Consider the following 27,494-nt stretch of genomic DNA (forward strand, 5'->3'; position numbering starts at 1 on the left):
TTAGAAGAAAAAACAATTATTCTTAGGTTTTATTTTCCTTTTATCATTAGTGAGATACTTAGTAAAAAGGACATTTTAGGCCCTTATTTGTTCCTGAAACTCTACATTGAGAGAATTTGTTTTATGGTGATAGTTTCTGACCGAGTAAAAATGTACTTGACTACTCTTACAACTTAGAAGGAAGAATTGATCTGTTTAACAACACGAGAAAAATTTCATACTCCTTTTTGTAACCAATGACTTAGAACTAAAAACTATCTGGCTTACTCAGATAAAATATTTTGAAGAGGACAGTCTTTTTTTTTGTATGTCATGAAGCTATACAGATTACAATAGAATACAAAACCACAGTTACTTTTGAAAGTTACATGATCAAGTCATTAAAAATAGAAGAAACTGTTAAGCCAAGTTTAGTACATCTATCTTTGAAAAAACCTTAGAGACCAGTGTTTTCCAAAATGTAGAACATGGACCACCTGCACTTAAGGTAATTTATATTTAAAATGCAGACCGTTAGGCCCCATCCCAGAACTATGAAATCAGGTTCTTTGGGGGTGGGATCATCATTCTTAAAATGCCTTCCTAGGTGATTCTTATAAATTCTGACAACACTGATTTAGACAACCTCTACAGGATAAGCAGAACAAGCTATTTAAATTATTCCACCTTTAAACAAAGATGCTTACTTCATCCATATGTACCATTTCAGAGAAAATGGTGAGAATATAATGCCCTGAAGTACGACTTTCCTTCCTCTTTTTTTTAGTGTGTTTGTGTTTGTGTATGCCTCTGTGTGTGGTTCATACATATATAACTGATGCTTATAATGACGCTAATACATCAAAATCAGAAAGATATGCTTCTTAAAAAGGGAAAAATGTGGCCACAGTCTGTCTACCTTCTTAGGAGGTATGGTGCTCGTTGCCACAAAAATAGCCCAGCACACAATGCTTTATAGAAGAATGTACAGTGGGACAGTGTGTCCCAGTTGCTTAAAGACATGTTGAACAATCTGTCAGATCCTCTAAAACCTCATCTTCATTTGGGTAAAATAAACCCCAGCATTTGATGAAACAAGAAATTTACAGAAGACCTTATTAATGAACAAAGTCATGCCTTTCCTTTGTAACAGGAAGGATGTCATAAATGTCTATATCAAGTTACCAGTTACCATAATAACAGGCAAGGATATTCCAGTGTGAACTCTTTTTCAATTTCATAAGTTTTGTAAAAGAAACAGCCTGTACCAGATGGCAGGATAGGCAAAATAATAATAATGTAACAATAAGTAAATTACTTTTTTAAATGCTACAATTTTAGGTTGTATACTGGGTGATATATCCATAAGGGTTCTTAACTAGTGTTACTGAAAGTGTGTGTTGGTGATATTACTTGCAGGGGATAGGCTAGATTATCTTGATATAGTTTTTAAGTGAAAAGAGAACTAAAGTTTTACAGAGTCTAAATTCATTTCTAGATGAAATATCAAAGTCAAAAATATACATACAGAAAACAAGTAGCATATTTTACCATAGCAATTTTCTCAAATTAAAACAGGGCAAAAGCAATGTTATACTACATCAGAGAAAAGAAACTAGAACAAGACTCACTACTGATATTATATTTACAGTCCACGATGACCCCTGCCAATGGGTTCTGAAACACGTACAATCCTGACTCATAAGTCATGACTATATGTTCTAGATGGAATGATGTACCTTGAACTTTCATTAGAATTCACAGTATAGCATGCATGACTTCTCAGCTTGTAAATCAGTGTTTCTAAAACATGTTCCAAAGTTCTCAAAAATCTTTTAGATTAACTTCTCCATAATATATATAAATAACTAAATAATTATGACTCTAAACTTTAGAGTGCATCAAATCACATGGACAGATTATACAAACACTGACAGCAGGGCACCACTCTCAGAATTTATGGTTCAATCAGTCTCGGATGAGGTCTGAGAATTTGCATCTCTCCACAAGTCCCCACCATTTGACAACCATTGATTTATGACATACCTGGATAGGATATGAGAAAGAACTCCAGATTGATATGGAAATCTGAGTTAGAATGAACCCTCCTAATAACTCCCTGCGGTCCTGAGGGTGACTTAACCTCTCTGGGGTTGTTTCCTCAACTGTAAAAATGAGATAATAATATCTGACCTGCTTACTACTTCATGTTCATGGGCATGTAATACTATCCAGTTAGAAAAACAATGTGGAAATGTTCACCACATTAACAGAGGAGACTTAGATAACTTCCTGTCCCTCCCACACCAAGATCTAGCTGGATAATGAAGCTGAGCAGGTGACAAAGCAACGTCACAGGCACGGCAGCAGATAGAAGTGATAACACAAATAGTTTAAGTGAGAAAGGGAGACCCCTTCCGCTTCTATAAGAAGAGTTATCCCCTGAAACACTGCCCCTATTTGCCCTGTGGTCTGTGTATTACAGATCCATCATTGTTTAAGAAGTGGAAAGCTGCCTTCTTATTCCCTCCCCTCTCTTCTCTCCAACAACAAACAAGGATATAGACATAATTCTTTTTTCATATTGTTAAACTGCAGTGTTGACCACAGCTAGGAGATTGTTATTACCTTTCTGATTCCGTGCAAACAGTCGAGGATGGTGAGATTGTAAGTGCAATTTCCAAAGGAAGCATCCCTACAAATACAAAAAAACTTAACATTAAAAACATGCATTTCGAACACTCAAATAATAAAATACCAAAGTCAGTTGGAGACATGCTTATTTGGATTCACAGCTGTCAACATGGTAGACTTATGTAACACATCAGATCCTACTAGCTTAATTCCAGAACTTCTGAAATTGCTTTAATCCAACTAGCTGAATGAATAAGAAAGCATATTTAGGAACCTGAGCTCTGGAATCAGGCTGCCTTCAAATTTCAACTCTGCCACGAATTGGCTGGGACCTCGAGCAAGTTATTTTACCTCTATGAGTCTTGGTTTCCTCATCTGTGAAATGAAGGTACTGATAGCAGCTACTGTTCACAGGATTGTTGTCAGATTACATTTAAAAAATATAAAGTCCTTCCTATAGTGCCTAGCACAAAGGAAACAATAAATATTATGACTATTCTTATTAACAGTGAATATTTCATTAACTAAAACATGCATCATCATGAGAAGTATTCAGACAGAGAAACAACCATCTGTCAGGAATATGGCAAATACTAGCGTAAAAATTTAAGGGGGACAATGCATGCAGGTCAACAGAACCTGGCAGTTGTTTTCATGGATTAAATGCCACTACCTCCATTTTGCCCCCCGCCCCACCCTCATTCCCCCACCCCCCACACAAAAAAAATGCCAAGGAAAATGCTTCCAAACAATCTCCTCTCAGGATCCAGGAGAGCTTCTAATGCACCATGAAGTGTTCTATCAAAAGGAGTGGAGACCTACTGCACCGAAAACTGAGTGCTTCATCCTTTATTTAGATTTTTAGAGCAACTTAGCAGGCCTGCTTTAGGCAACATAAAACTGAAGTATCAAGTTCAGGTCAGTTAGCAAGAACTGGCACTGGAGCTTTAACACTAACAATGTTCCAAGGTGTCCAAGGCAAGAAACTTGACCTCAAGGCTCTCAGTCGCTCTTCCCAGCCCCCACTGCTGACCTGAAGGAACAGAGCTGTCAGGCACCTGCCAATCACAAAGTCAAATGTACCACACAAAGCTGGTCCAAGGTGGGGAGGAAGGGGGAGCCACAGAAGATGCTCCATGGGGAGAAAATGACCCTTAAAGGCTTTAACACATAATTAACATAAAACTGAATCTTGTATCACAACCATCTAAGGTAACTTGAAACTATGGCTGCTAAGCCGCGAATTTAAATGCAATGTCAACATCACTGAGTTTCAGCATCCTGATAACCTAATTTAAAAATAGTAGGTTAGCAAAGCAGCCTAACAGAAATGTTTAAGTCCTGAAACATCAAAGTTAACCTATGTTAAGGAAGGGTTATTCTAGATATTTAATCCTGATTTCAAGAGTTCTTTTTTAAATGCCATCTGAACTCATGGGTCAGTGAAAAACAAAAAACCCCATTTCAAATATCTTGTAAAGATACAAGCCATATATTAAGAAGCAAATTTTAAGGGATTAAACCAGAGAAAGGAGTAGCTGGGGATCTAAGACAAAATACTAGTTTATATAAATAACAACACATTCCTTTGTAGGAACTTGTCTTTTTAGGACAAGGGTTCAGAATCTTTTGTGTGTCATGGACCCCCCTTCAGCATTCTGATGAAGCCTGTGAATGTCTATTCTCAGAATGTTTTTAAATGCATAAAATAAAATACATAGAAAGAACACTAATGCAATTAAATGTAAAGTCATCAAAATGTAACAAAACAAATTTATAATACCATACTTTATTATTAATATTGATATATAACAAGATCTAATAGCAGGTCTGATAACAACTATAATTTTAAAGAAGGAATGAACATAAATATCTTAAGATATATGCAACAACGGCAATGGGATATAAAAATGTTTGTAGTTTCTATTGTGAAAAAGTCACTTATATTGCTAATACTACTATAGTTTATTTCCAACATTTATAATTGAATGCAATCTTATAAGTTATATGGTTAGTGAAAATAAAAATATTTTTGTGAGCTTCCCTGGTGGCACAGTGGTTAAGAATCTGCCTGCCGGGCTTCCCTGGTGGCGCAGTGGTTGAGGGTCCGCCTGCCAACGTGGGGGACACGGGTTCATGCCCCGGTCTGGGAAGATCCCACATGCCACGGAGCGGCTGGGCCCATGAGACATGGCCGCTGAGCCTGCGCTTCCAGAGCCTGTGCTCCGCGGCGGGAGGGGCCGCAGCGCTGAGAGGCCCGCGTACCGCAAAAAAAAAAAAAAGAATCTGCCTGCCAATGCAGGGGACACGGGTTCAAGCCCTGGTCTGGGAAGATCCCACATGCCGCGGAGCAACTAGGCCCGTGGGCAACTAGGCCCGTGGGCAACTAAGCCCATGATCCACAGCCACTGAACCTGCGCGTCTGGAGCCTGTGCTCCGCAACAAGAGAGGCCACAATAGTGAGAGGCCCGCGCACCGCAATGAAGGGTGGCCCCCCTCTCCCCGCAACTAGAGAAAGCCCTCGCACAGAAACAAAGACCCAACACAGCCAAAAATAAATAAATTTTTTTTTTAAAGATATTTTTGTCATCTGAATTCTCTCTATAGACCCTAGTTTAAAAACTACTGCTCTGGTAGAGAAAAGAAAAACTTAGGGAGAAAACTTATCTGTATTTAAAAAGAGTAAAAGAAATAATACGAATTGAAGGTGCTCCTTACTTCCCTCAAGTGTATCTTCCTACCTAGACGCAGCTAAACCAATCCACAAATGTAAGATATCAGAAAAGATCCAGATCCAGTCTCCCGTACTGTCTGCAAAGCATGGTGAGATTATCATGATATCTCTTGTCTTAGCACAGCCACAGTTTTTACCAACAACTGAAAAGAGAGCTCTGGTGACTTGCTGATCAAATGTGCAGACCTGAGAGGAGGGAGCGTTAACAGGCCATCTGACAAAATTAGGATACAAAGCAGTCACAGCAGGCTAGAAAAGACAGGCTGGCATTTACAAATTGAAATATAATAAGGGATGCGATAAAATTAAGTCACATCCTCAGGACTGGGGAAAGTTGATGACATACCTTTTTCCAACACTTACTATGCTGGGTAATTTAGATGCATTAACACATTTAATCCTCATGAAGGCAACAGGTTCCCAAAACCTGCCCTCCTAACTAGGCAAGAGAGAAATGGCTTATTAGTGGCACCTGGCTCATACATAGTCAAAGGAAGGTAACCATAAAAGTGAAGGGACACAAAAACATGTTACATATTCTCTGGGGGAAGAAAAGGGAGAAAGATAAAGGTGGCAGAGTAAATCCATGTATCTACAAAAACCCCACTAAAAAGAGAATTTTAAAAGGCTTTTTTAAATGGAATCCAACAAGGTCAGGGAGAATGAGAACAGACAACAGCAATAAAATTCTGAAAGCTGGAAGTCAGATACATGAGTGGTAATAAATTAGAAGACCAAGAAAACTGAATACTAAGGTGACAGGGGAAAAATCAGAGCATCAACCCAATTAATACCAGATAATTCGCAAAAGGCTCAGGAAGTGGCAGCACTGGGTTCTTCTGGAAGTAAGACTGAAGGAAATGACTATAATAAGTTTGAAAGTACTTTAAGAAGCTGAAAAATTTTACTCTATAAAAGCAATATTATCTCCTATTTTATAAATAAATCTTACCTGTTGAGTTTCCTCAACCACCCAATGTAGTTAGAACCATCTAAAAATTAAATGGTTCGTCCTGGAAGGCAGCAAGATAACCTGCCCCAAACGACGTTCAAGTTTGAATTGGCAGATGGCTTGCAAGAAATATTTTTCACCTACATTGTTATAGGAAATGGAGGTGAAGATTAGGAAGACACCAGGCTCTATTAAACTCAAAAGTCCTTTCCTACTCTGAAACTGCATCATTATTCAACACAGTGGATGATTTCTTTCCTCTCTGTATCTCTCTCTTGGATCCTTCCCAATAGCAGTTAAACATTTTCAAGTCCCTACCATCTTTAAAGGAAAAAAAATATACGAAATTTTCTTGACTTCAGCCACCACCCTCTCTTTGGCCTCCTCTTTTTTTTTTTTTTTTTTTGCGGTACGCGGGCCTCTCACTGCTGTGGCCTCTGCCGTTGTGGAGCACAGGCTCCGGACGCGCAGGCTCAGCGGCCATGGCTCACGGGCCCAGCCACTCCGCAGCACGTGGGATCCTCCCGGACCGGGGCACGCACCCGTGTCCCCTGCATCGGCAGGCGGACTCTCAACCACTGCACCACCAGGGAAGCCCTGGCCTCCTCTTTAAAACAAGGCTTCTCTGAAAACTTATTCATCTTCCTGCCCCCACTTTCTCTTCTCTCACATCTTAACCTCCTCTGTTCTGCTTCCACCCTCATCCATGCCATGAACATTTCTCACTAAGGTCACCAATGATCTCCATATGGCTAAGCCCAGGGGACTTTTTTTTTAGTTGAGATAAAATTCACCATTTTAGCCTTTCTAAAGTGTACAATTCAGTGATTTTTAGTGTATTCATAATGCTGTGATTTTTAGTATAGTCACAATACACACCACTAATTTGAAACCATTTTACAACCAGAAAGAAACTCTATACCCATTTGCAATAACTCCTCATTCATTCCCCGTCCCCACTCCAACCCTGGAGATCACTGATCTACTTTCTATCTCTAGATTTGCTTATTCTAAGTTCAGGGAACATTCTGCAAGCATCATTTTATTTACTCTGTCAAGAACAAGGAATTCCCTCTGAATATTCTCTTCAGTGTTCCTGGATTTTGCTTCAACCTCTCTAAACACTACTCCTTCCCAATCTCCTTTGCAAAGTCATCCGTCACCTCCCAGTCTCTTCAAGATTCAATTCCAGACTCAAATTCTCCGCACTCCATGCTCTCTTCCGAGACCAGGTGCTCTCAAACTTTAGCATTCATCAGCATCAGCATCACCAAGATGGCTTCTTAAAACACAGAATGCTGGGCCCCACCCGAGTTTCTGATTCAGTAGGTATGGAACGGGGCCTGAGAACCTGCATTTCTAACAAGTTTCCAGGTGGTATCAGTGCTGCTGGTAGGAGGGACCACATTTTGAAAATCCCTGCCCTACACAATCTCATCCATGTAAGTTACCATCTATCTGCCAGTAACCTGCAAAGTTATCTCCCTAGCACAAAGCCCTTAAAACTCCAAGGCAGGACAGCCAACCACATACATGACATTTCCACTTGGGTGTCTTAAGGCATCTCAAACTCACTGTGGAAGAAGAATCTCTTGAATCTGCCCCTACCTCAAAACAACAACAATAATCTGATCCTCCAACCCTCTGTAACTTGGTAAAAGACGCAGCTTCCACAATCACTCGACCTACAGCCCAGAAGTCCTTCTGTCTCTCTCATTTCCCGCACCCTACTGCACTGTGCCCCACTGTTTTCCCCCTAAACATCTTGTGAACGCATTTACTTCTCCTCGGTTCTGCTGCCTCTCACGTAGCACCTCTCCACGCACTACAAGAGCCTCCCCGCATCCACTCCTCGCCTTTCTAATCAGTTCTCTTCACTGCAGCCAGAGTGATTTCTTTAAAAGGCAAGTCTGATCCAGTCACTCTTCTGCTGTGGCCCTTCTCTGATTCCCACTGCTCTCTCGAGGAAAGGTTCAAATCCTAAAATGGATGCAAGGTCTGTGGTATCTGGCCCTGCCCGCCTCTCCAGTCTCCTCCTCACATCATGCTCCCTCACTCTCTGTGCCCATCACAACCCCCTTCCCTGAGCTCCTCAGAGGGGCACTCTGAACCTTTGCTCCCCTGGTCACATGTTCTCCAATTGCCTTGCCTAGGTCACCCTACTCACCCTTCAGATGCCAGCTCAAAGATGACTTGTCTCAGGGAAAATCCTCCAACCCCACTCCGGCTAGATCAGGTTCCCACTTTTTTCCACTGGACTTAACTACAGTTTGACATTATGTCATGATGTGCTTATTTGATTCCCTGACTCTCTCTCTACAATAGTCCTTAAGAAGATGGAATCTATATATGTTTTTTTTTATTCACCATTGTTTTTCTAGTACCTAATACAGTGCCTGGCATGAAATAGTCAATAAATGTTTGTCAATAAATGTTTAAATTAAGTAAAGGAGCTTGGGAGATCATCCCAAGAAAGTGTTCGATGATATCCTATGGCCATTTTTGTTAACTCAAGAGCCTGACACCTCCATCCTCACTAGCAAGAAGAGCTTTCTTTGCATTAACCCCAAATCCCTTCTGTCCATTTAAGATCATTTCTTTCTGTTCTCTTTGCAGAGTATTAACTGAATAAAGCTAAAAAGCAGTGACATTCAAAGCAGTTTTCTCTTCCTTTGTCAAGTGGTATTAAACACACTTTTATTTTAACCCAGACACTTTAGAGAGGCTACACAGAGCTTTCGGGATTTAAATCACTATACCAATGTGCTACAAAGTTTTATACTTCCACAGTTTTTATTGCTGTTTTGGTTCCCAATTGTTTATTTAACTCCTGGTTTGCTTTTTTACTCATTCATCCATGCATTCATTTATATTTATTGAGCCAAATAGTTACTGAGTTGAATAAGAGGACATGTATTTTTCCACTTCCCTCATAAAGGACCACTGAAATCCCATAGACGTCAATTGAGGGAAAACGCTTGCACATCCTGTGCTGCCTGGGAAAACTACAGCTCTAACACTTATATGCCATGACAGTTTTACCATATATTGCATTACTCTCTTAAACAGGTAACCACAAGGCTGCTCTTCATTCAGGAGATAAGGTAATATCCCAAACACCCAGGATTCTAATCATTCATCCCTGCTGAAGAATACATCACGTGTCTCTAACCCCCAATACAGAAGACTAATGTTACAACCAACAGCTATCTAGAGACATCCAAATACAAATTTAGCTCAACCTCATGCTTGACCATCCAAATTCTATCCATCCCGGCAATTCTATCTTTCTAAATGTGATTTCTGGCATAATAGTCAACTGAACCATAAAACTATTATGAAGTGGTTATAAAAATCACTGGCAGTCAATAAATATTTGTTGAATGAAAGACTGAATTATGAATATTTTAATAGGTGAAGCAATTGGGATTCTTTGTTTATTTTTAGTTTTACATTTATTTTGTAGAGAAGCAGTAGAAGAAAAATTAAATTTAAGAAAACTAGAATCACCATCCACAAAGAGATACAAAGAGAAAGGGCTTGATTCCCTATTGTATAGGCTCTCAAGAGTCAACTGTTAGATATTCAAATATTTTGAGAGCCCAAATCAGCATTGTCGGGAAAATTTACACCACAGAAATCAGCAAATGCTCTTTAATTACACAGCCGGTTTACCAACACACCACTGTTTGCAACCTACGAATCTAAGAAATCACTCAGAATGAAGCAACCCTGTAAATGTTAACAATGAGCAGATGAAACCAGAGATGAAAGAACATATTTACACAAAACAATAAGAAAGCATTTCTGGTAATGAAGTTGTTTGAAATGAAGAATAAATGAAAAACAGAGTCACAGTGTTTACAATGTGGAGACTACAATAAAGAATAAAAAAGAGCTATAGTAAGTGGACTAAGAAATAACAGAAATGACTATGATCTACACATCTTGATTCTATGATTCTCTGTAAATTCTTCAGATAGCAAGTAGTTACGAGGTAGGCAAATATCTGCAGAGCAATGGGTTAGAAAGGATCTCAAAGGTCATCTGAGCACCCTTCCAATCACGGAACTGAATCCCATCTACACAACCAGCATAAGATCAAGAGCTTCCTAAAGACAGGGAATGTGTCCTTTATGTTGTATGCCCAGAATCTAGTACAGTGTTGGGCACATTACTCTCTTGTAGCTGTTGAATGAATGAATGAATGAATGAATAACCATTACAAGGAGACCATTCAACATATGCCTGAACAACTCTAAGTGGCTGGGAACTATTGACATTTCAAATCAAAAATTATATAAAAAATCTGTAATCATAAACTGTGTACAATCACAAAAAATGTAATCTAGATCACTGCTTTCCAATGGAAATATAATGAAAGCCACAAAAGAGAGCCACATGTGTAATTTTAATTTTTTTCATAACCATATTAAAATAAAAAGAAATAAATAATATTAATTTTAATAATATATTTTGTTTAATCCAATATATCTGAAATATTTCAGCATGTAATCAACATAATTATAAATAAGATATCTTACTTTTCTTATACTAAATTTTTGAAATCTAATGTGTATTTTATAGGCTTGTAGTCTATTTCAGTCTGGACTAAACAAATTGCAAGTGCTGAATAGCCCATGTAGGTAATAGCTACTGTACTAGACAATTCAGCCCTAATTTGTATGGATATTTGGGAATTAGACAATGTCCAAAAATACTTTACACAATTGTCCAGAGTACACCTGGTTTCCAGTCTCTCAACACATCCACAACATATATGCACCAGCTCCAGGGAAAAGAGCAAGCCAATGGTTTATATTATCTAGACCTATAAGATAAAAATGTATTTGATAAGAATTAATGGGGAGAACAAAGCTATTTCCCACTTACAAAAGAACAAAAATCAAATGGCTTCATGCCCAAAAATTGAGCATGACCAGTACCTAACAAAAAAATAGGACACAGAATCTCCTACTTTTCAGATTTAACATAAAGCTATATACTAATCATTTTGCTCATCTAAAGAAACAGAGATTTGTGAAAATTCATTTCTAAGTCATAGCTTAAAAGGTCATATAAATCAGCAGAATAGAATCTGTCTAGAACTAGCAATAACAGATACCAGAAAAACAGGCCAAGGGCTGTGCTCTGGACCTTTTATCAACACCTGACTATCCCCCATTTAACCACAGTAATTTTGTCTTAAAGATAAAAATAATAGTAAATTATCTTTGACCCCAATATTGAAAATAAGAGCTTCATATATGAGGCATTCAACAAAATAACTATGTTCATTAACATAAATGATTGCAAACTTATTCCAAACCACCTTTATCAACTAAGGCTGGCTATTGGAAAAGTACTATAAAGAGTACAAAAATTTGGCACTTACCCTTCTACAGAAAGTTTGGTACACTGGTCTGAAACCATAAAAACAGGAAAAACAAAAAAATCTGAGCCAATTTTCACAACTCAAACCACTGAAGCACTGCCACGTTCCAAAAAAAACCAAAAAAAAACAAAAGAATAGATATAACTCACTTCCTTCTGCATATTATTAGGTCCTAGAAACCTTGACAGTTGTTTCTGTCCTCAGATCCTGAATAGTGGTGCTTATTTAACACTTTAACAAGAAAACCGGATAAAGAGTCTACTTTTCATAGTGGTCCCAGTTATTCAATATGCCCCAGCTGTTGAAAATAGATTCCACAGTTTGGACTGGATAATCTATTTTGTTCTATTTTCAAGACTCAGGAAACTGGCCCATCCTCACTAATCAAAACTAATGCAGATTCTTTCCCATCACATCAAGCATCAAAAGTAAAGGTTTATTAAAGATCCATGGGGCTTCCCTGGTGGCGCAGTGGTTGAGAGTCCGCCTGCCGATGCAGGGGACACTGGTTCGTGCCCCGGTCCAGGAAGATCCCACATGCCGCGCAGCGGCTGGGCCCGTGAGCCATGGCTGCTGAGCCTGCACGTCTGGAGCCTGTGCTCCGCAACGGGAGAGGCCACAACAGTGAGAGGCCCGCGTACCACAAAAAAAAAAAAAAAAAAAAAAAAAATCCATGGAGGTAGAAATGACCCCAAAGATCAACACTGAGAAGCAGAGAGTTAGCCATCATAAAGAAAAGTTGAGAATGAAAGTCTTAAGAGAGCATAAAATAAATTTTGTTTCTACATTTTTGATACTCAGGGAAAAAACATGGTAAAGAGAACTTTCCCGGTGAAGTACAAAGTTAATGTTAAATAAACTTTAACAAAAATCACAGTATCATATTTAAACTAGCAAATATCTGGTTCAACACTTTATGTAAAGAGATACATTTTATAATTGCATCTAACATCTACCAGCACATGTTTACTTTGCTTTAGAAGAAAGAACGTAGCCTAATGCCAAGTTCTAAGTAGTTGACCCCTCTGGGCCTTTGTTAAGAGACCTGCAAGTTCTTGCATGCCCAGGTGAGATTTCCCATTAAGACTCAGCCGCATTAACACTAGCTCAGCAACTGGGATATCACTAGGGGTCATCCCCAAAACACAACAAACCCATCCCTGAACACAAACAGTATGGGTTCATTTTAATGACAAATGTCATTCAAGGATTGTTAGGGGGATGTTTGTGGGTTCTCTGTTAAGGAAGGTTTTCTGGCGTCAAGTCTGCTTTAAGAGAAAATTCGTTATTCCTGTTCATATTAGATAAAATATCATTATTTGATAAGCCATCCATTTCTAAAACTCAGGAAACCACGCAAAAACATTTCCCCAAATGGAAGCTTATTATTCTAATCCCAAGAGATCTATTCTGTTCCACACAGGTGTGGATCAGGAAATGTATCCTAGAGTTTCAGAAAGCCAGTTCTGCCGGATGTTGATAGACGTGGGAGGGGGAGGGGGAGCGATTTCAGGCTGAAGTACTTGGGAAAATTCTGAGTTAAACAGGTTATTTTATTACTCAGAACCATTCAGAATTTTTAAAATAGGAATGTGCTCTGTAAAATCTCCAAGATGGACAGTTCTAAACTTATTTGACTGTTGATTTTTTATTTTATTTTTTATTTTTTGCCAGGGTAAACCTTATAGAGCAGTAGTGCACAACCTTGGCATCATATTGGAATCATGTAGGTAGTTTTTTAAAAATCCCAACACCCAGCCTTCACCCCAAGCCAATTATATCAGAATTTCTGGGAGTAGAACCTGGCATCAATATTTTTTAAAGCTTCCCAGACTTTTTTTGGCTGCGTAGCGTCTCCGTTGCCGTGCGCGGGCCTTCTCTCGTTGCAGAGAGCGGGGGCTACTCATCGTTGCGGTGTGCGGGCTTCCTATTGCGGTGGCTTCTCTTGTTGCGGAGCACGGGCTGTAGCCGCGCGGGCTTCAGTAGCTGTGGCTCGCGGGCTCTAGAGCACCGGCTCAGTAGTTGTGGTGCAGGGGCTTAGTTGCTCCACGGCATAGCAGGATCTTCCCAGACCAGGGATTGAACCTGTGTCCCCTGCGCTGGCAGGTGGATTCTTAACCGCTGCGCCACCAGGCAAGTCCCCTTCCCAGACTTTTTAAAACCAAGTATGAGAACCAATGTAACTTTGGGAAACACTGACCTATAAGCCTCTTCTCCAAGCTAAAATAAAATAGCCACACAAAAATATGTTCCTGGACCTATCCAGGAAGAGACCCACCAAAAAAAAAAAAAAAAAAAAAAAACCACACACACTAAACTAAAAACTGGTGATGATAGGACATCCAACATTCAACCAGCTTTATTTCGCTGGATATCAGCACAGCACCCTACCTCAACCTCACCTCTGCACGTAGTCATTATTTTTTGTCACGCTTTCTTTATTTGTCTTCGAAACTGGGCCCCTAGATGTTATTTATTGTCTGTATAGTTGTATTCCCCATTTAATTTTATATGTCCTAGAAAAATTGCGTTTTAGCAGATTTATGAATCATTAATACCAAAAAAGTTACCAAGCTAATACATATGGACCAATAAAAAAAGAAGTAAGCGCAAAGTGAATTTAAAAGCACAAAAAAGATCTAAAAGCAGAGTTGTGCAATTTAGATGGGTCACCTTTTCAGTGTTCTGTGAGATTTAGAAAGTTTTCACAAACACTGTTTTATGAACACCCAAAAATGCAGATTTAAAAAACACTGCCATTGACTGCCAAGAAAATAATCTAAGAATTCCAATAAGGGTTGGTGGTCTCATGGGACTTTAGACAGGCTGCAATTAATATGACTTTGTAGAATGACTGGTCAACAGTATGGACTATCAATTTGGTAGTACACTGACTGACAGGAAGAGAACCTAAAAAGATTCATACTGGGCTTGCCAATTCAAACTCCCACTCTGGCCCCAGAACTGAAAAGCCCCTTGTTCCCTTGAAGGCCAACTGCCAAGCAAGCCTACAGTAAAGATGGATAGACTTAAAGAATTAAAATAGGTGAAAAATACCCTCTTTCCCTAGTTTTGAGATAAAGTCACTGTTGATAAACACATTGGCTATCCTTAGTACAAGTGAAAAGTACATTTTTCAACAGAACTACTTTACCATTAAATGGAACACCCTAAAACTGACTTGCAGACAGTAACATCACAACAAATACTCCTTGAGTGTCACACCAAGCCAGAAATTCAAATGCCTCCAAAGTCTACTATACTTCATGTAATCAAGAATAGGCAGTAGGTACTTCCCTGGTGGCACAGTGGTTAAGAATCCACATGCCAATGCAGGGGACACGAGTTCGATCCCTGGTCCAGGAAGATCCCACATGCCACGGAGCAACTAAGCCTGTGCACCACAACAACTGAGCCTGTGCTCTAGAGCCCACGAGCCACAACTGCTGAAGCCCGTGCGCCTAGAGCCTGTGCTCCGCAACAAGAGAAGCCACTCAATGAGAAGCCAGCTCACTGCCATGAAGACTAGCCCGCGCTCACTGCAACTAGAGAAAGCCCGTGGCCAGCAACAAAGACCCAATGCAGCCAAAAATAAAATACATTAATTAAAAACAAAAGAAAATGGAAAAAAATCTTTTAAAAAAATAGGCAGTAAATGAGGGTGGCGGGGGGAGGAATGGAGTGAAGGTGGTCAAAAGGTACAAACCTCCAGTTATAAGGTAAATAAGTACTGGGGATGTGCAACATGATGACTATAGTTAACACTGCTCTATGGGGTATTTGAATGTTGCTAAGGGAGTAGTAGATCCTAAAGGTTCTCATCATAAGAAAAAAAATTGTAACTATATGAGGTGATAAGTGTTAACTAAACTTACTGTGGTAATCATTTCACAATACATGAATGTCAAGTCATTGAGCTGTACACCTTAAATTTATACATTGTTGTATACCAACTATATCTCAATAAAACTGAGAGAAAAAAAAGAATAAGCAGTAAGTCTACCCAAATCTTTTTTTTTAATTTGCTTCATCTTTAGTGAATTTTTAACTAGGTTAATAGAAAACTATTAATTTAACATTTTTGAGATAAATCCAAATAGAAGAACTCAATTAGGCAGTACTTGTGGTTATAGTAATATACTGCAAACATCATATTATATAGTATCCTACCTAAGCTACCATTATAAAAAACAACCTATGCCATACAAATGAAAACTTACAGCACCTAAAGCCAGTACCTGGATTGTTATTCTCCATTTTCATCGTAATGTGAAAGGCATTCATGATGCCTACCCCTAATAGTTCCTCCAATCTCCAGTTCCAGTGTTAAATCTCCTTCCTCCTGGAGCAGGTACCTAGTTGTCCTAATAATCTTTAGATCCATAAGTCTAACATAGTGACTGGCACAGAAAAAGCAATAAATTAATTAATTTATGTATTCCCTGGCACACAAATAAGGAAAGAGCCCAATCCCAGCCCCTGAGAGAAGAGTCAGCCATATTTGGTAGAGTCAGCCATGCAAACAAATAATTACAATATAAGACATTTGTTTTAATGGTGTATGTAGCAAATGTAATGGGGCATGAACAAAATGTAATAGGAAATTATAGGCACAGAACATGCCAACCCTCTCTAGAAAAATGAGCAAAGGTGCTACGGAAGAGACTGCTCCAATAAATGTTTGTTAAATCAATAAGTCTTGAAGAACAGTGTTATTTAAATTAAAACCTTAAAACACTTTTATTAGAAAGACTAAAACCTTATAGCACAAATGGTAACATAGGCATTTCAGTAAAGAGGGCATGTAAAGATACCAACCACACGTCAACAAGCCTTCAAAACTGTCCTCATTTTTCTTAATTTTTAGACAATAAAACAATCACATTTAAATAGAAGTTCCTTTGAGGCTTCCTGTTTTATAAATAAAAGTATTAATGCAGAAGTGTGATAAAAAAATCTAGACAATGAAAATAAAGATGTAATTTAACAATAAATGGGGTGGAAAACCTAGTGGATGATAGAATCCAGATTATCAAAGGAAGGCAAAGGCAATGATGACTGACTAGGACTAGTATGAAGGTGATTCTTGATAATACTGCATTAGCTTTAGTTGATCTGGGCAGTAGACTAAAATCAACTCACATCTTATCTCAGCATTAAGAAAAAAATTGTTTCTGTAGTAAAATTCCAGAAAACTAGAAGTATTCTATCAACTAAATTTTCCACTGAATTATAAGTGCACACTGTGTGGTATTTTCTGCTTCAAATGTATGATTTATGAAGAGTCTGGATTTAGAAATGCAACTTAATGTAAATACATTAAGTTGTACACCAACTCTTGGTGTCACATTATCAGAGAAATACAGCTTAGTTACATACAAGGTCAAACTTTTAGTTGGAAATAGGTGCTTAAACTAAGGGGAAAAAATGCCTGATGTCTGTGTTAAGTATTCTTTTTTTCAGGTAAACAAATAACTAAAACTCTCTATGTCTAACGACACTACAATATTCTCCAGAGTATTGTCTCAGTTTCTTTCTTCTAAAATACATTTGAGACCATGTGACTTAAAAAGCTACAGTTAAAAAGATAGGAAATGACCTAAAAGTCTACCTGTCAGAGACCAATTAAATGCATTCTTGTATATTATACAGCAGGACAGAATGAGGAAGGAAGCTCTCTATTTACTGATGTGAAAAGATATATGCAAGATGAGTTAAGTGAAAAAAAATCAAGATGCAGAATAGTACACACAGTATGTTACATTTTGTGATAAAATGGGGAAAATAAGACTGTACATCTTTATTTGCTTATATATGCATAAAGAAACTCTAGAAGGATATAGAATAAACTAATACCAGAAGTTATTTGGAAAGGACTGGACAGATAAGAATCAAGGGTGGGAGAGAGAGTTTTCACTATAAACTATATATATTTTTAAATATTTGAACCATGTTAATGTATTTATATTTTCAAATATTTAAATAAAAACAGTTTGGAAAACTAAGCTACAGTTATAAGAATTATGATTAAATTCTATGTTAAGTAGTAATACTTTTTTTACTATCTTTTCTTCCATTCCAATCTTATCAATTAATCAAAGATTCTAGTTCTCAGGAAACAGATTAATTACCTATCACATATAAGCTAAAATATAATTATGCTTAAAGGAAGAATTCATTCTTTCCTTCTCCTTCTTCAGTATCTTCATCTAAATTCACGATTAAGGTTAGCAACGCTCATCTGGCTTGTGAAACAAATACATCTCCCATGACTTCTGAGTGGATACTATCACAAGCATAAAAATTAATATATATTTTCCACTTAAAATGTCTGAATAGCCACAATGTCCACTGGGTCTATTGACTGGAATTACAATTTTACAAATGTTACAGCATTACAATTCCCAGATGCATGTGTTGTTTTCAAAATAACAACAAAAAATTGTAAACATTTTTCTGATTTAAAAAACAAATTTAATGAGGCCTCACTGTCTCAAGGAAAAGTACACCTATGATCCCTTCACAGTTGCTGGCCCCTCTCTCACCACGGATCCTATGGCTCCTACCACAGAGGATGTTGGAAGTTGCCTCAGACACAGTCCCTTCCAGGGCTTTCCAGTAGGGTACACAGATGCCTAACTTTTCCTCCTCTACCTGCGAAACCTTTTAAAAGTTTAGTTTACATGAGTCTGATACTTTCTCGTATTTCTGTCAGAATCTTTTCTTCTATTTTTACAAAACCCAACATTTTAACAATTAATTACGTGCCTATAGAGCTACCTGCCCCTACTAGAATGTGTGATCATTAGAAATACTTCCTATTCATATTTATATCCTTGTGGATAATCCTTATTTCTTATTAATAATAGTAATAGTACTAACAACAACAAGAAAAACAAAAACCAGGTACTGCACCAGGCACGGTGATATATGCATTACCTCATTTAATCCTCAGGATAGCTCTGAAGCCATTGTACAGAAAAGGAAGCTGAAGCTCAGAGAGGATAAGTAATTTGCCCAAGTTACATATACTTACTTATTACATATAGAAAAGAGCAGAATGAACCTTCGAACCCAGGCAGTGTCTCTGCCTGCAAATCATGCACTCTTAACCACTTTGCTTAGAATTTAGGAAGTGCTTAATATTATCATTTTTACTGCAATGAACCAAAAGTCTGTGTCCCCCCAAAAGTCATATGTTGAAAGCCTAATCCCCAATGGGATGGTATTAGGAGGTGGGACCTTGGGAAGTCGTTAGGTCATGAGGGTAGAGCCCTCATGAACGGGATTAGTGCCCTTATAAGAGGTACCCCAGAGAGTTTTTCTGCCCTCTTTCCACTATGTGAGGACACAGTGAGAAGTAAGCAGTCTACAGCCCTGAAGAGAGCCCTCACCAGAACTTGACCATGCTGGCACCTGATCAGCCTGCAGAACTGTGAGAAACAAATTTCTGTTGTTTACAACCCACCCAGTCTATGGTACTTTGTTACAACAGCCCAAATTAACTAAAACAATTACCTTTTTCTAAAAAATAGAATTGTACAAAGAGCTTTCAAATTATAGAAGCCATTAGAAGTGGGAGAAAAAAAAGCTTTGTCCTCACCATTAAAACTCTCTTCTACATAATCTGTAACCTTTTATCTGTCCTTCAGTGGCTAATTAGCTCATCCTCTAGGTTGCTTGAAGATATTTTCCTCTCACTGTCCCAATTTCAGTACTTTACCCCTTGCTTTCACTGAGAAGATCAAGCATACTAGCTGTTGTTGTCCCTATTCCTCCTCCTCACCTGACATCCACCCTGTGCCTAATAACTCTCCCTCTTGTGGTCTGAGAAACAGACGGGGGAATCCTTTGGATCTTAGGGGATTTAGTCTTAATTTATTCATTAAAATAAATATTTACAAAAAGCACTTTTAAGTGTCAGGCACTGGGACCTGCCCTCTCTGAGTTTACAGGAGAGTAATGAAGACAAAGAGGCCTCCTCCATCTTTCCTGTTCCTTTCTTTCATTATTGTTGGTAATTTTGAACTAGTAACAATAATAAGCAATCCATGTGCTTGTAGATTTGGACACACAAATACACAAAAAGGCAAAAACATTAGAATCATTCACAATTCTATCAGAGATGACTCTTGTGGAAGTTCTTCTGAAGTAGAAGTAGTACGTTTCCTTCTACTCTTTAAATAAGCTCAAGTTTACATGAAAATTTTAAAATATCTTCTTCAGGTGACACTTACAAAACATTCTTTTCCAGCACTGTAATGAGAGACAGGCTTCCTCAGGATGGAAGCTAGATTTGTCTGCTAAACAGGTGATTAGGGTCCCCACTAAATATGTACTTCTGGGAAGGTGCTTTGAGGCTCTTATTCTATATTCCCAGCCCCTGACATTTGGTCAGAGCTCAATCAATGCTCACAAAATGAAAGAATGAATGGATGAATCTAACAAATCTTGACATGGTTATTAGGTCATAAATCAGGCACTGTTTGTGCTTAAACTGTCAAGGTATAGAAAGAATTCAAGGAAAAAAATAATTCCTAAAAAGGGAAAGCTATTTTATTCTTACTAGACGGGGGAGGGGGTCTCTACAAAAACAAAATAATAAAAACTACTGTCTCATTTCATTCCATGTAATATCATGGTCACACTCTTCATACAATTAAAAAAACACAATTCTCCAATTCTAAAGTAGCGAGCTGTCCAGCAAAGTTGCCATAGCTCAAGTCTCACAAGCAGTTATACCTGAATGGAAGATAGGGGGGATTTGAGCCAGATACGAGTGCTCTGTAGGCTTCTTCTGGTGTCTTCTTTAAATAGATTACCTAAGACAAATAAATAGCAACATTTAGAACACCACCAAAGAATGACACAAAACTAACTTAATTACTCACCAAATTTGCATTTCCCTTCTTCCACTTTGAAAGTGACAACTGTCATGGTGATAATGTTGATCTTTAGACAGCAAGCAAGCTGCCAAAATTTCCTTTTCAGCTTGAAGCAGAACAACAGCCTTTGTCTTAAGGATGAGTAAGAGCTTAAAGACACAGGGCAAATCCATAAAGGGGCCATCCAGGGCTGTTTACAAGGCACATTGAACAGATACAATGGCAAGGTTTTCCCTTTTGGGAGCAGAATAATTGTACCTCCATTATTGAACTGTGTGTTCAACAAAGACCAATACAGACTCCCCTGTCCTTTGTAGAAGATTTGCTGCGAGGTAATTTAGTTCCTGGTGAATTCTGAAAGACATCTCAGGGCACAATACCCTTGGGAGATCTACAGAGTTCTCTGTCTCCTCTGAGGAAAGCGCATGTTGCTCTCTAAACAATCAATAAAATCACAATGAAATGGGGGGAAATGCATGTAGGTAAGAGCACTGGAAAACATATTGGCTTGGCTCTTGATGTCAAGGATACTTAAATCCCTCCAGTCCAGCATGATAAACTAATCTTAAATAAAGAAACAAACAAAAAAGAGCTCTTAAAACCAGTAAACAACTTCCATTTAATCAACTTATTGACTATATACTAAGTGCTAGGCACTTTATCAGGTACTGGCACCTCTCTTAATAGAATTTACATTTGTGGGGCAAAACAAAATAATTAACAAAAATAAATACAGTCTGAGATAAGTGCTGAAAAGGAAATAAGCAGAGTATTGGAAAGAGAGTACCATGTCAATACCTTGACATGGTCAGGGAGGGGTCTCTTGGAGATATTCAGGAGGAGAGCCATGGGAACAGCTACGGGAAAGGAGGAACAACAAGGGCCAGGGTCCTTGAGGCGGGAAAAGCTTGGTGAGTTGGACAGAGGAGGTGAGTGTGGCTAGAGCAGTGGGGGAAGGGAAAGCCAGGTAGTGTTCAGATTGTGAAGAGCACTGCAAACCATGAGGAGAGGTTGGTTTTATTCTAAGAGCAATTTAATATTTTAATTCTCAGACAGGAGCACTGATCATTTTCCTCTGTAGTTTGAATCAACTTTCATCCCTAAAATCCTCTCTACCTAGAAAGAATGACATTATTTCCTTAATATGTTCCAACATCAAAACCCTATGCATTAGTACATATAGTAATATTACATATAATTTTATATATTTATATAAATGAATACATATAATAATGTATATGTATCTATACATATATGCATATATATATATTTATAAGCTTGTAAAGACAAGAGAGAAATAATTTTTGAAATGGTTGACTAGGCACTGTAGACTAAAATGGTTTTCCATAAATATCAGTTATTCCTATGGATATACAGATATCAAAAAAAAAAAAAAGAAACCCTATGCATTTCAACAAGAATGACAGAGTCCCAGTTCTTAAAAAGTAGGGTTTTCTTCTCTACTTACAAAGTTCCTTTGAGCTTTATGCTGTTCCACTAGCAATATATTACATGTACTTAATTATTAACAATTTCAGGACTAGAAAACACTTCAATTCTCTAAAGAAAGAAAGCTAAAAGAAATACATAAAAAGATACTTCTAACTTTATTAAGAAAGCTCCATATTCCTGTGACAAGTAAACAAGAAGGTCTGATAAAGCACACACCAAGCAAAACAAATTGAATATGAAACAAAAACAGCACAGATAATGAAACCACAGTAAAACAATGATCGAGACATGAGACACAGATTCCACCAACGGAGAACAACATCTCAAGCTGCAGCTCAAATAATTATAAAAATTCACATAAACCAACCCTAGCTTTAAAGACCATTTTCAGTAACCAATATTAAAACAGGACTTTGTTGTTCCCTAACAAGTAGGTTATATAATATACTCAACAGAGTTGGTTATGATGCAGTGATTTTCCAAACCTAAAGATGCAGCAGTATTTGCAAGCTGACTACGCCTGCTAAAAGGGAAAGCTGCTTGTAGAAAGCTCCTGTGTTTGGATTAGATAATTAAAGCTTATACAACCACCTTTGAAAAGCAAAAATACATTTCCCTCTTCAGGAGCAATTACATTAATTCTCTTTAATTCTAAGGCAATCATTCTACAGGAGGGACACAATAGGCCACATGAAAGACCTCTTTAGACCGGATACCCCACTGAGTTTTGCTACTCATCTTACCTGCATGACTTAGCACACATGACCCATGTTCTCACACTGTAAGATGAGAGTCTTTGTTTTTATTTTTATCCCAATGCTAAATTATTAATAAGTGCAAAGTGAAACCCAACAGAGGCCATCTAAATTCCAGGAGGATTCCAGGGGCAGGTAAATACAATGTCCTTTTACAACCTGATGATAGGTACTTGGGAGGGTGGTGAAATGTTCTAATAAAGGAGTGTATTACTGAATGCATGCACATTGGGGTCATTAAAATACCAAATTCCATTTCTCCAGGAGAAAAAGTATCATGGATTCTTATGCCAGGTCTTCTTAGATATGTTTCCTATTAAAAAGAGACAGAGAGACAGACTAAGCCAGATCAGAGGTTGGAAATAAAACAACATTAAGCCTTTGCTGTTGAGGAACCTAAAGCTCAGAGAGGTAAGGAACTTCCCACTCAGAAAGGTAAGGAACTTCCCAAACTCGCATTGCTGCTCTGTGATGCAGTTAGAATTCGAACACAGATCTGACTCCAAAGCCCACAGTAATTCCATACATCATATCTGCTTAAAAATATAGATGCAGGTAATGGAAGCAGAATCTGGAACAACAACAACAAAAAGATTCCTACTCTTCCAATTTCTAAATGCCATTACACTTGACTTTTAAAATTAGGTGACTTCAGGGCGTCCCTGGTGGCACAGTGGTTAAGAATCCACCTGCTAATGCAGGGGACACGGGTTCTATCCCTGGTCTGGGAAGATCCCATGTGCCACAGAGCAACTAAGCCTGTGCGCCACAACTACTGAGCCTGCGCTTTAGAGCCACAACTACTGAGCTGCGTGCCACAACTACCGAAGCCCACGCACCTAGAGCCCATGCTCTGCAACAAAAGAAGCCACTGCAATGAGCAATGAAGAGTAGTCTTCGCTTGCCACAACTAGAGAAAGTCTGTGCACAGCAACGAAGACCAACACAGCCAAAAATTTAAAAAAATAAATTTATAAAAAAAAAATAGGTGACTTCAGGGGAATTCCCTGGTAGTCCATGGGTTCCCTGTGGCCCGTGTTCAATCCCTGGTTGGGGAACTAAGATCCCACAAACCACATGGCACGGTCAAAAATATAAATAAATAAAATAAAATTAGGTGACTTCAAACTATTAACAGTAGCTATGCCTAAGGAATAGGGCTGGGGGAATATTAGTGGAAGAAGAAGGAATTTCTACTTATATTTTCTACTATCTCCACATTTCTTATATTTTGTAGTAAGGTGTATTAATTTGTTTTTTAAATGTGGAGTAACTAAATCAGTTATGAAATTTTAAATGTGTACTATTTCTAAAAATAAAATCTATATTTAACTGTTACTCAAAGATTTGTTCCCAGATATTCTAATATTTCTAAAAATACTTTCTGGATAAAATTAACTTCAAAGCATCTTCTAAATATCCTGATTTTCCTTTTCTGCTTCTCAGGGAGAAAATAATATGCTGTCTACTCTTCTCACTAAATATTAGCATATATGAACCCAAACCAGAAGAATCTTCCCCAACTTTTGATTGATAAAATTTAACAAAAGCCCTTTGCATAGAGCTTGGTTTGCCATGCCAATCTATCCTTGAAATTAGTGAGTATATGTATGAGTTTTATAAAATTGCCCTACTCTTTGCCAGGAAGTCCTATAAACCTTCTCAATAGAACAGCATTTGACATATATGTTCTTACTTTTAACTAAGTAAGAGTCAACCAATTAAAATGACTATGAGGTTTTTATTTAACAATTAATTAAAGTTACAGTACTACAAGCTAGTATAACATATTATTTACAAATAAGTCAATGTTTCCCAAACTTCAATTAATCATGCATCAACTTTCTCAACTTCTGCCACCACATGTAGCACCATGTATTACCATTTCTCTTTAAAGACATACCCTTTTAACTTAAATCAATGTATTCTAAAGTGGTTTATATCATTGCTATAAATGGAAAACCAGTATCACTTGCCACAGACTCTACACATAAATGAATTTTAAAATACATAACTCTTAAAACTGTAAACTGTTTGTGAAGATTAATTGCACATACAAGTGTGGGTTCATATCTGGGCTCTCTATTCTATTATGTTGATCTATGTGTCTGTTTTTGTGCCAGTACCATACTGCTTTGATGACTGTAGCTTTGTAGTATAGTTTGAAATCAGGGAGCATGATACCTCTAGCTCTTCTTTCTCAAGATTGTTTTGGTTATTCGAAGTCTTTGTGTTTCCATACACAGTTAAGCATTATTTGTTCTAGTTCTGTGAAAAATGCCATTGGGCAATTAATCTACAACAAAGGAGGTAAGACTATACAATGTGGGAAAGACAGCCTCTTCAATAAATGGTGTTGGAAAAATTGGACAGCTACATGCATAAGTATGCACAAAAATAAATTCAAAATGGATTAAAGACTTAAATATAAGACTTGAAACCATAAAACTTCTGGAAGAAAACATAGGCAGTACTCTGACATCAATCTCAATAATATTTTTCTGGATATGTCTCTTCAGGCAAGGGAAACAAAAGCAAAACTAAAGGGGACTATATCAAACTAAGAAGCTTTGCACAGTGAAGGAAACTATCAGAAAAACAAAAAGAACACCTACTGAATGGGAGAAGATATTTGTAAATGATATATCTGATGAGGGGTTAATATCCAAAATATACAAAGAACTCATACAACTCAACATCAAAAAAATAAACAATCCAATTAAAAAATGGGCAGAGGATCTGAATAGACTCTTTTCCAAAGAAGACATACAGATGACCAACAACCACATGAAAAGATGCCCAACATCACTAACCAACAGGGAAATGCAAATCAAAACCCCAATGAGATATCACCTCACACCTGTCAGAATGGCTATTATCAAAAAAGACAACAAACAGCAAATGAAGAAAACAAAACCCTTCTGCACTGCACTGGGAATGTAAATTGGTACAGCTGCTATGGAAAACAGTAGGGAGACTCCTCAAAAAATTAAAAATAAAATTACCATAGGATCCAGAAATTCCACCCCTGGGTATTTATTCAAAGAAAACAAAAACACTAATTTGAAAAGATATATGCCCCCCTATATTTGTTGCAACATTATTTATAAAAATAGCCAAGATTTGCAAGCAACCCAAGTGCCCATCAATAGATGAATAGATAAAGAAGATGTAATACACAATGGAATATTACTGAGCCATAAAAAAGAATGAAATCTTGTCATTTGCAACAACATGGATGGCCCTAGAGAGTATTATGCTAAGTGAAATAGACAGAGAAAGACAAATACTGTATGATTTTACTTATATGTGAAATCTAAAAAACAAAACAAATGAACAAACATAAAACAGAGTGGGTGCCAGAGGTGAGGGAGGTGAGGGGAGGAAAGAAATAGGTAAGGGAGATGAAGAGGTACAAACTTCCAGATACAAAATAAATAAGTCATGGGTATGAAATGCACCATGTGGGGAATATAGTCAATACCTATACAGTATCTTTGAATGGTGTCATATCACAACTAGAATATTACTATGTTGATAATTTTGAAATGTACAGAAATACCAAATCACTATGTTGTGTAACAGGAACTAACGTAGTATTGTAGGTATTAGAACTCAAAAACAAACAAACTCATAGAAAGAGAGATTAAATTTGTGGTTACCAGACGTAGGGGCTCACAGGAGGGGGAATTGGATGAAGGTGGTCAAAAGGTACAAACTTCCAGTTATAAGATAAATAAGTACCAGGGATGTAATGTACAACATGATAAATATAATTAGCACTGTTGTATGTTATATATGGAAGTTGTTAAGAGTGTATATCCTAAGAATTCTCATCATAAAAAAATTCTGTTTTGGGCTTCCCTGGTGGCACGGTGGTTGAGAGTCTGCCTGCCGATGCAGGGGACATGGGTTCGTGCCCCGGTCCAGGAAGATCCCACATGCCACGGAGTGGCTAGGCCCGTGAGCCATGGCCACTGAGCCTGTGCATCCGGAGCCTGTGCTCCACAAGGGAGAGGCCACAACAGTGAGAGGCCCACGAACCGCAAAAAAAAAAAAAAAAAAAAAAAAAAAATCTGTTTCTTTAATTTTGTATCTATATGAGATGATGAATGTTCACTAAATTTATAGTGATAATATTTCATGATGTATGTGACTCAAATCATTATGTTACACACCTTAAACTTATACAATACTGTATGTCAATAGTTAAACTTATACAAAGCTGTATGTCAATTGTATCTCAATAAATGTGGAAGAAAAAAGTAAAATAAATAAAATAAAATAAAATGTTTGTGCACACCACCCATTGAGAAACAATGTAACAAATATAAAGTTTGGACCAATTTTACAGAACAGCAGACCAACCTGGTAAATTAAAATCCTCTTAGAATTAATCTGCAAATACTTCTAAATCACCTCTTTAAACTAAATCCTATGGTCATTAAATTCTTAAAGCCTGTCAAAAAATAATATATGTGTATTTCAGAAGCAGTTTGAAATTTACAACTATATTTCTCTACTCATATAATTTAATCTCTCTGATACACAAGGGATGATTCTTTAAACAACACATGGTTTAATATAGAAGTCTAAACCAGACTCTGAGTCATGAATTTGCTAATGGTCTTTCCCTGGGGACATTTGCCTCAGATCTTACTATGTTTTTAGCTTTGTTTTTAGGTGTTATTATTTCCCACAAAAAGCC

General features: G+C 37.6%; 1 protein-coding gene across 6 annotated transcripts in view; it reads right to left on the reverse strand.

The window, feature by feature from the left end:
• The window catches only part of CDC14A (cell division cycle 14A), a 173,665-nt gene that overhangs the window by 92,061 nt on the left and 54,110 nt on the right, over positions 1–27,494 (reverse strand). For all 6 annotated transcript variants that reach the window (XM_081226310.1, XM_081226309.1, XM_081226313.1 and 3 more), the window contains 2 exons: positions 20,437–20,516; positions 2,608–2,674 (listed from right to left, as the gene is read on the reverse strand). In XM_081226310.1, coding sequence (XP_081082436.1) covers positions 2,608–2,674; positions 20,437–20,516 — 147 coding nt within the window. The remainder of the gene's footprint in view (positions 1–2,607; positions 2,675–20,436; positions 20,517–27,494) is intronic.

Source organism: Mesoplodon bidens, assembly GCF_964165515.1.
Source record: "Mesoplodon bidens genome assembly, chromosome: 2".
Taxonomy (NCBI): Eukaryota; Metazoa; Chordata; class Mammalia; order Artiodactyla; family Ziphiidae; genus Mesoplodon; species Mesoplodon bidens.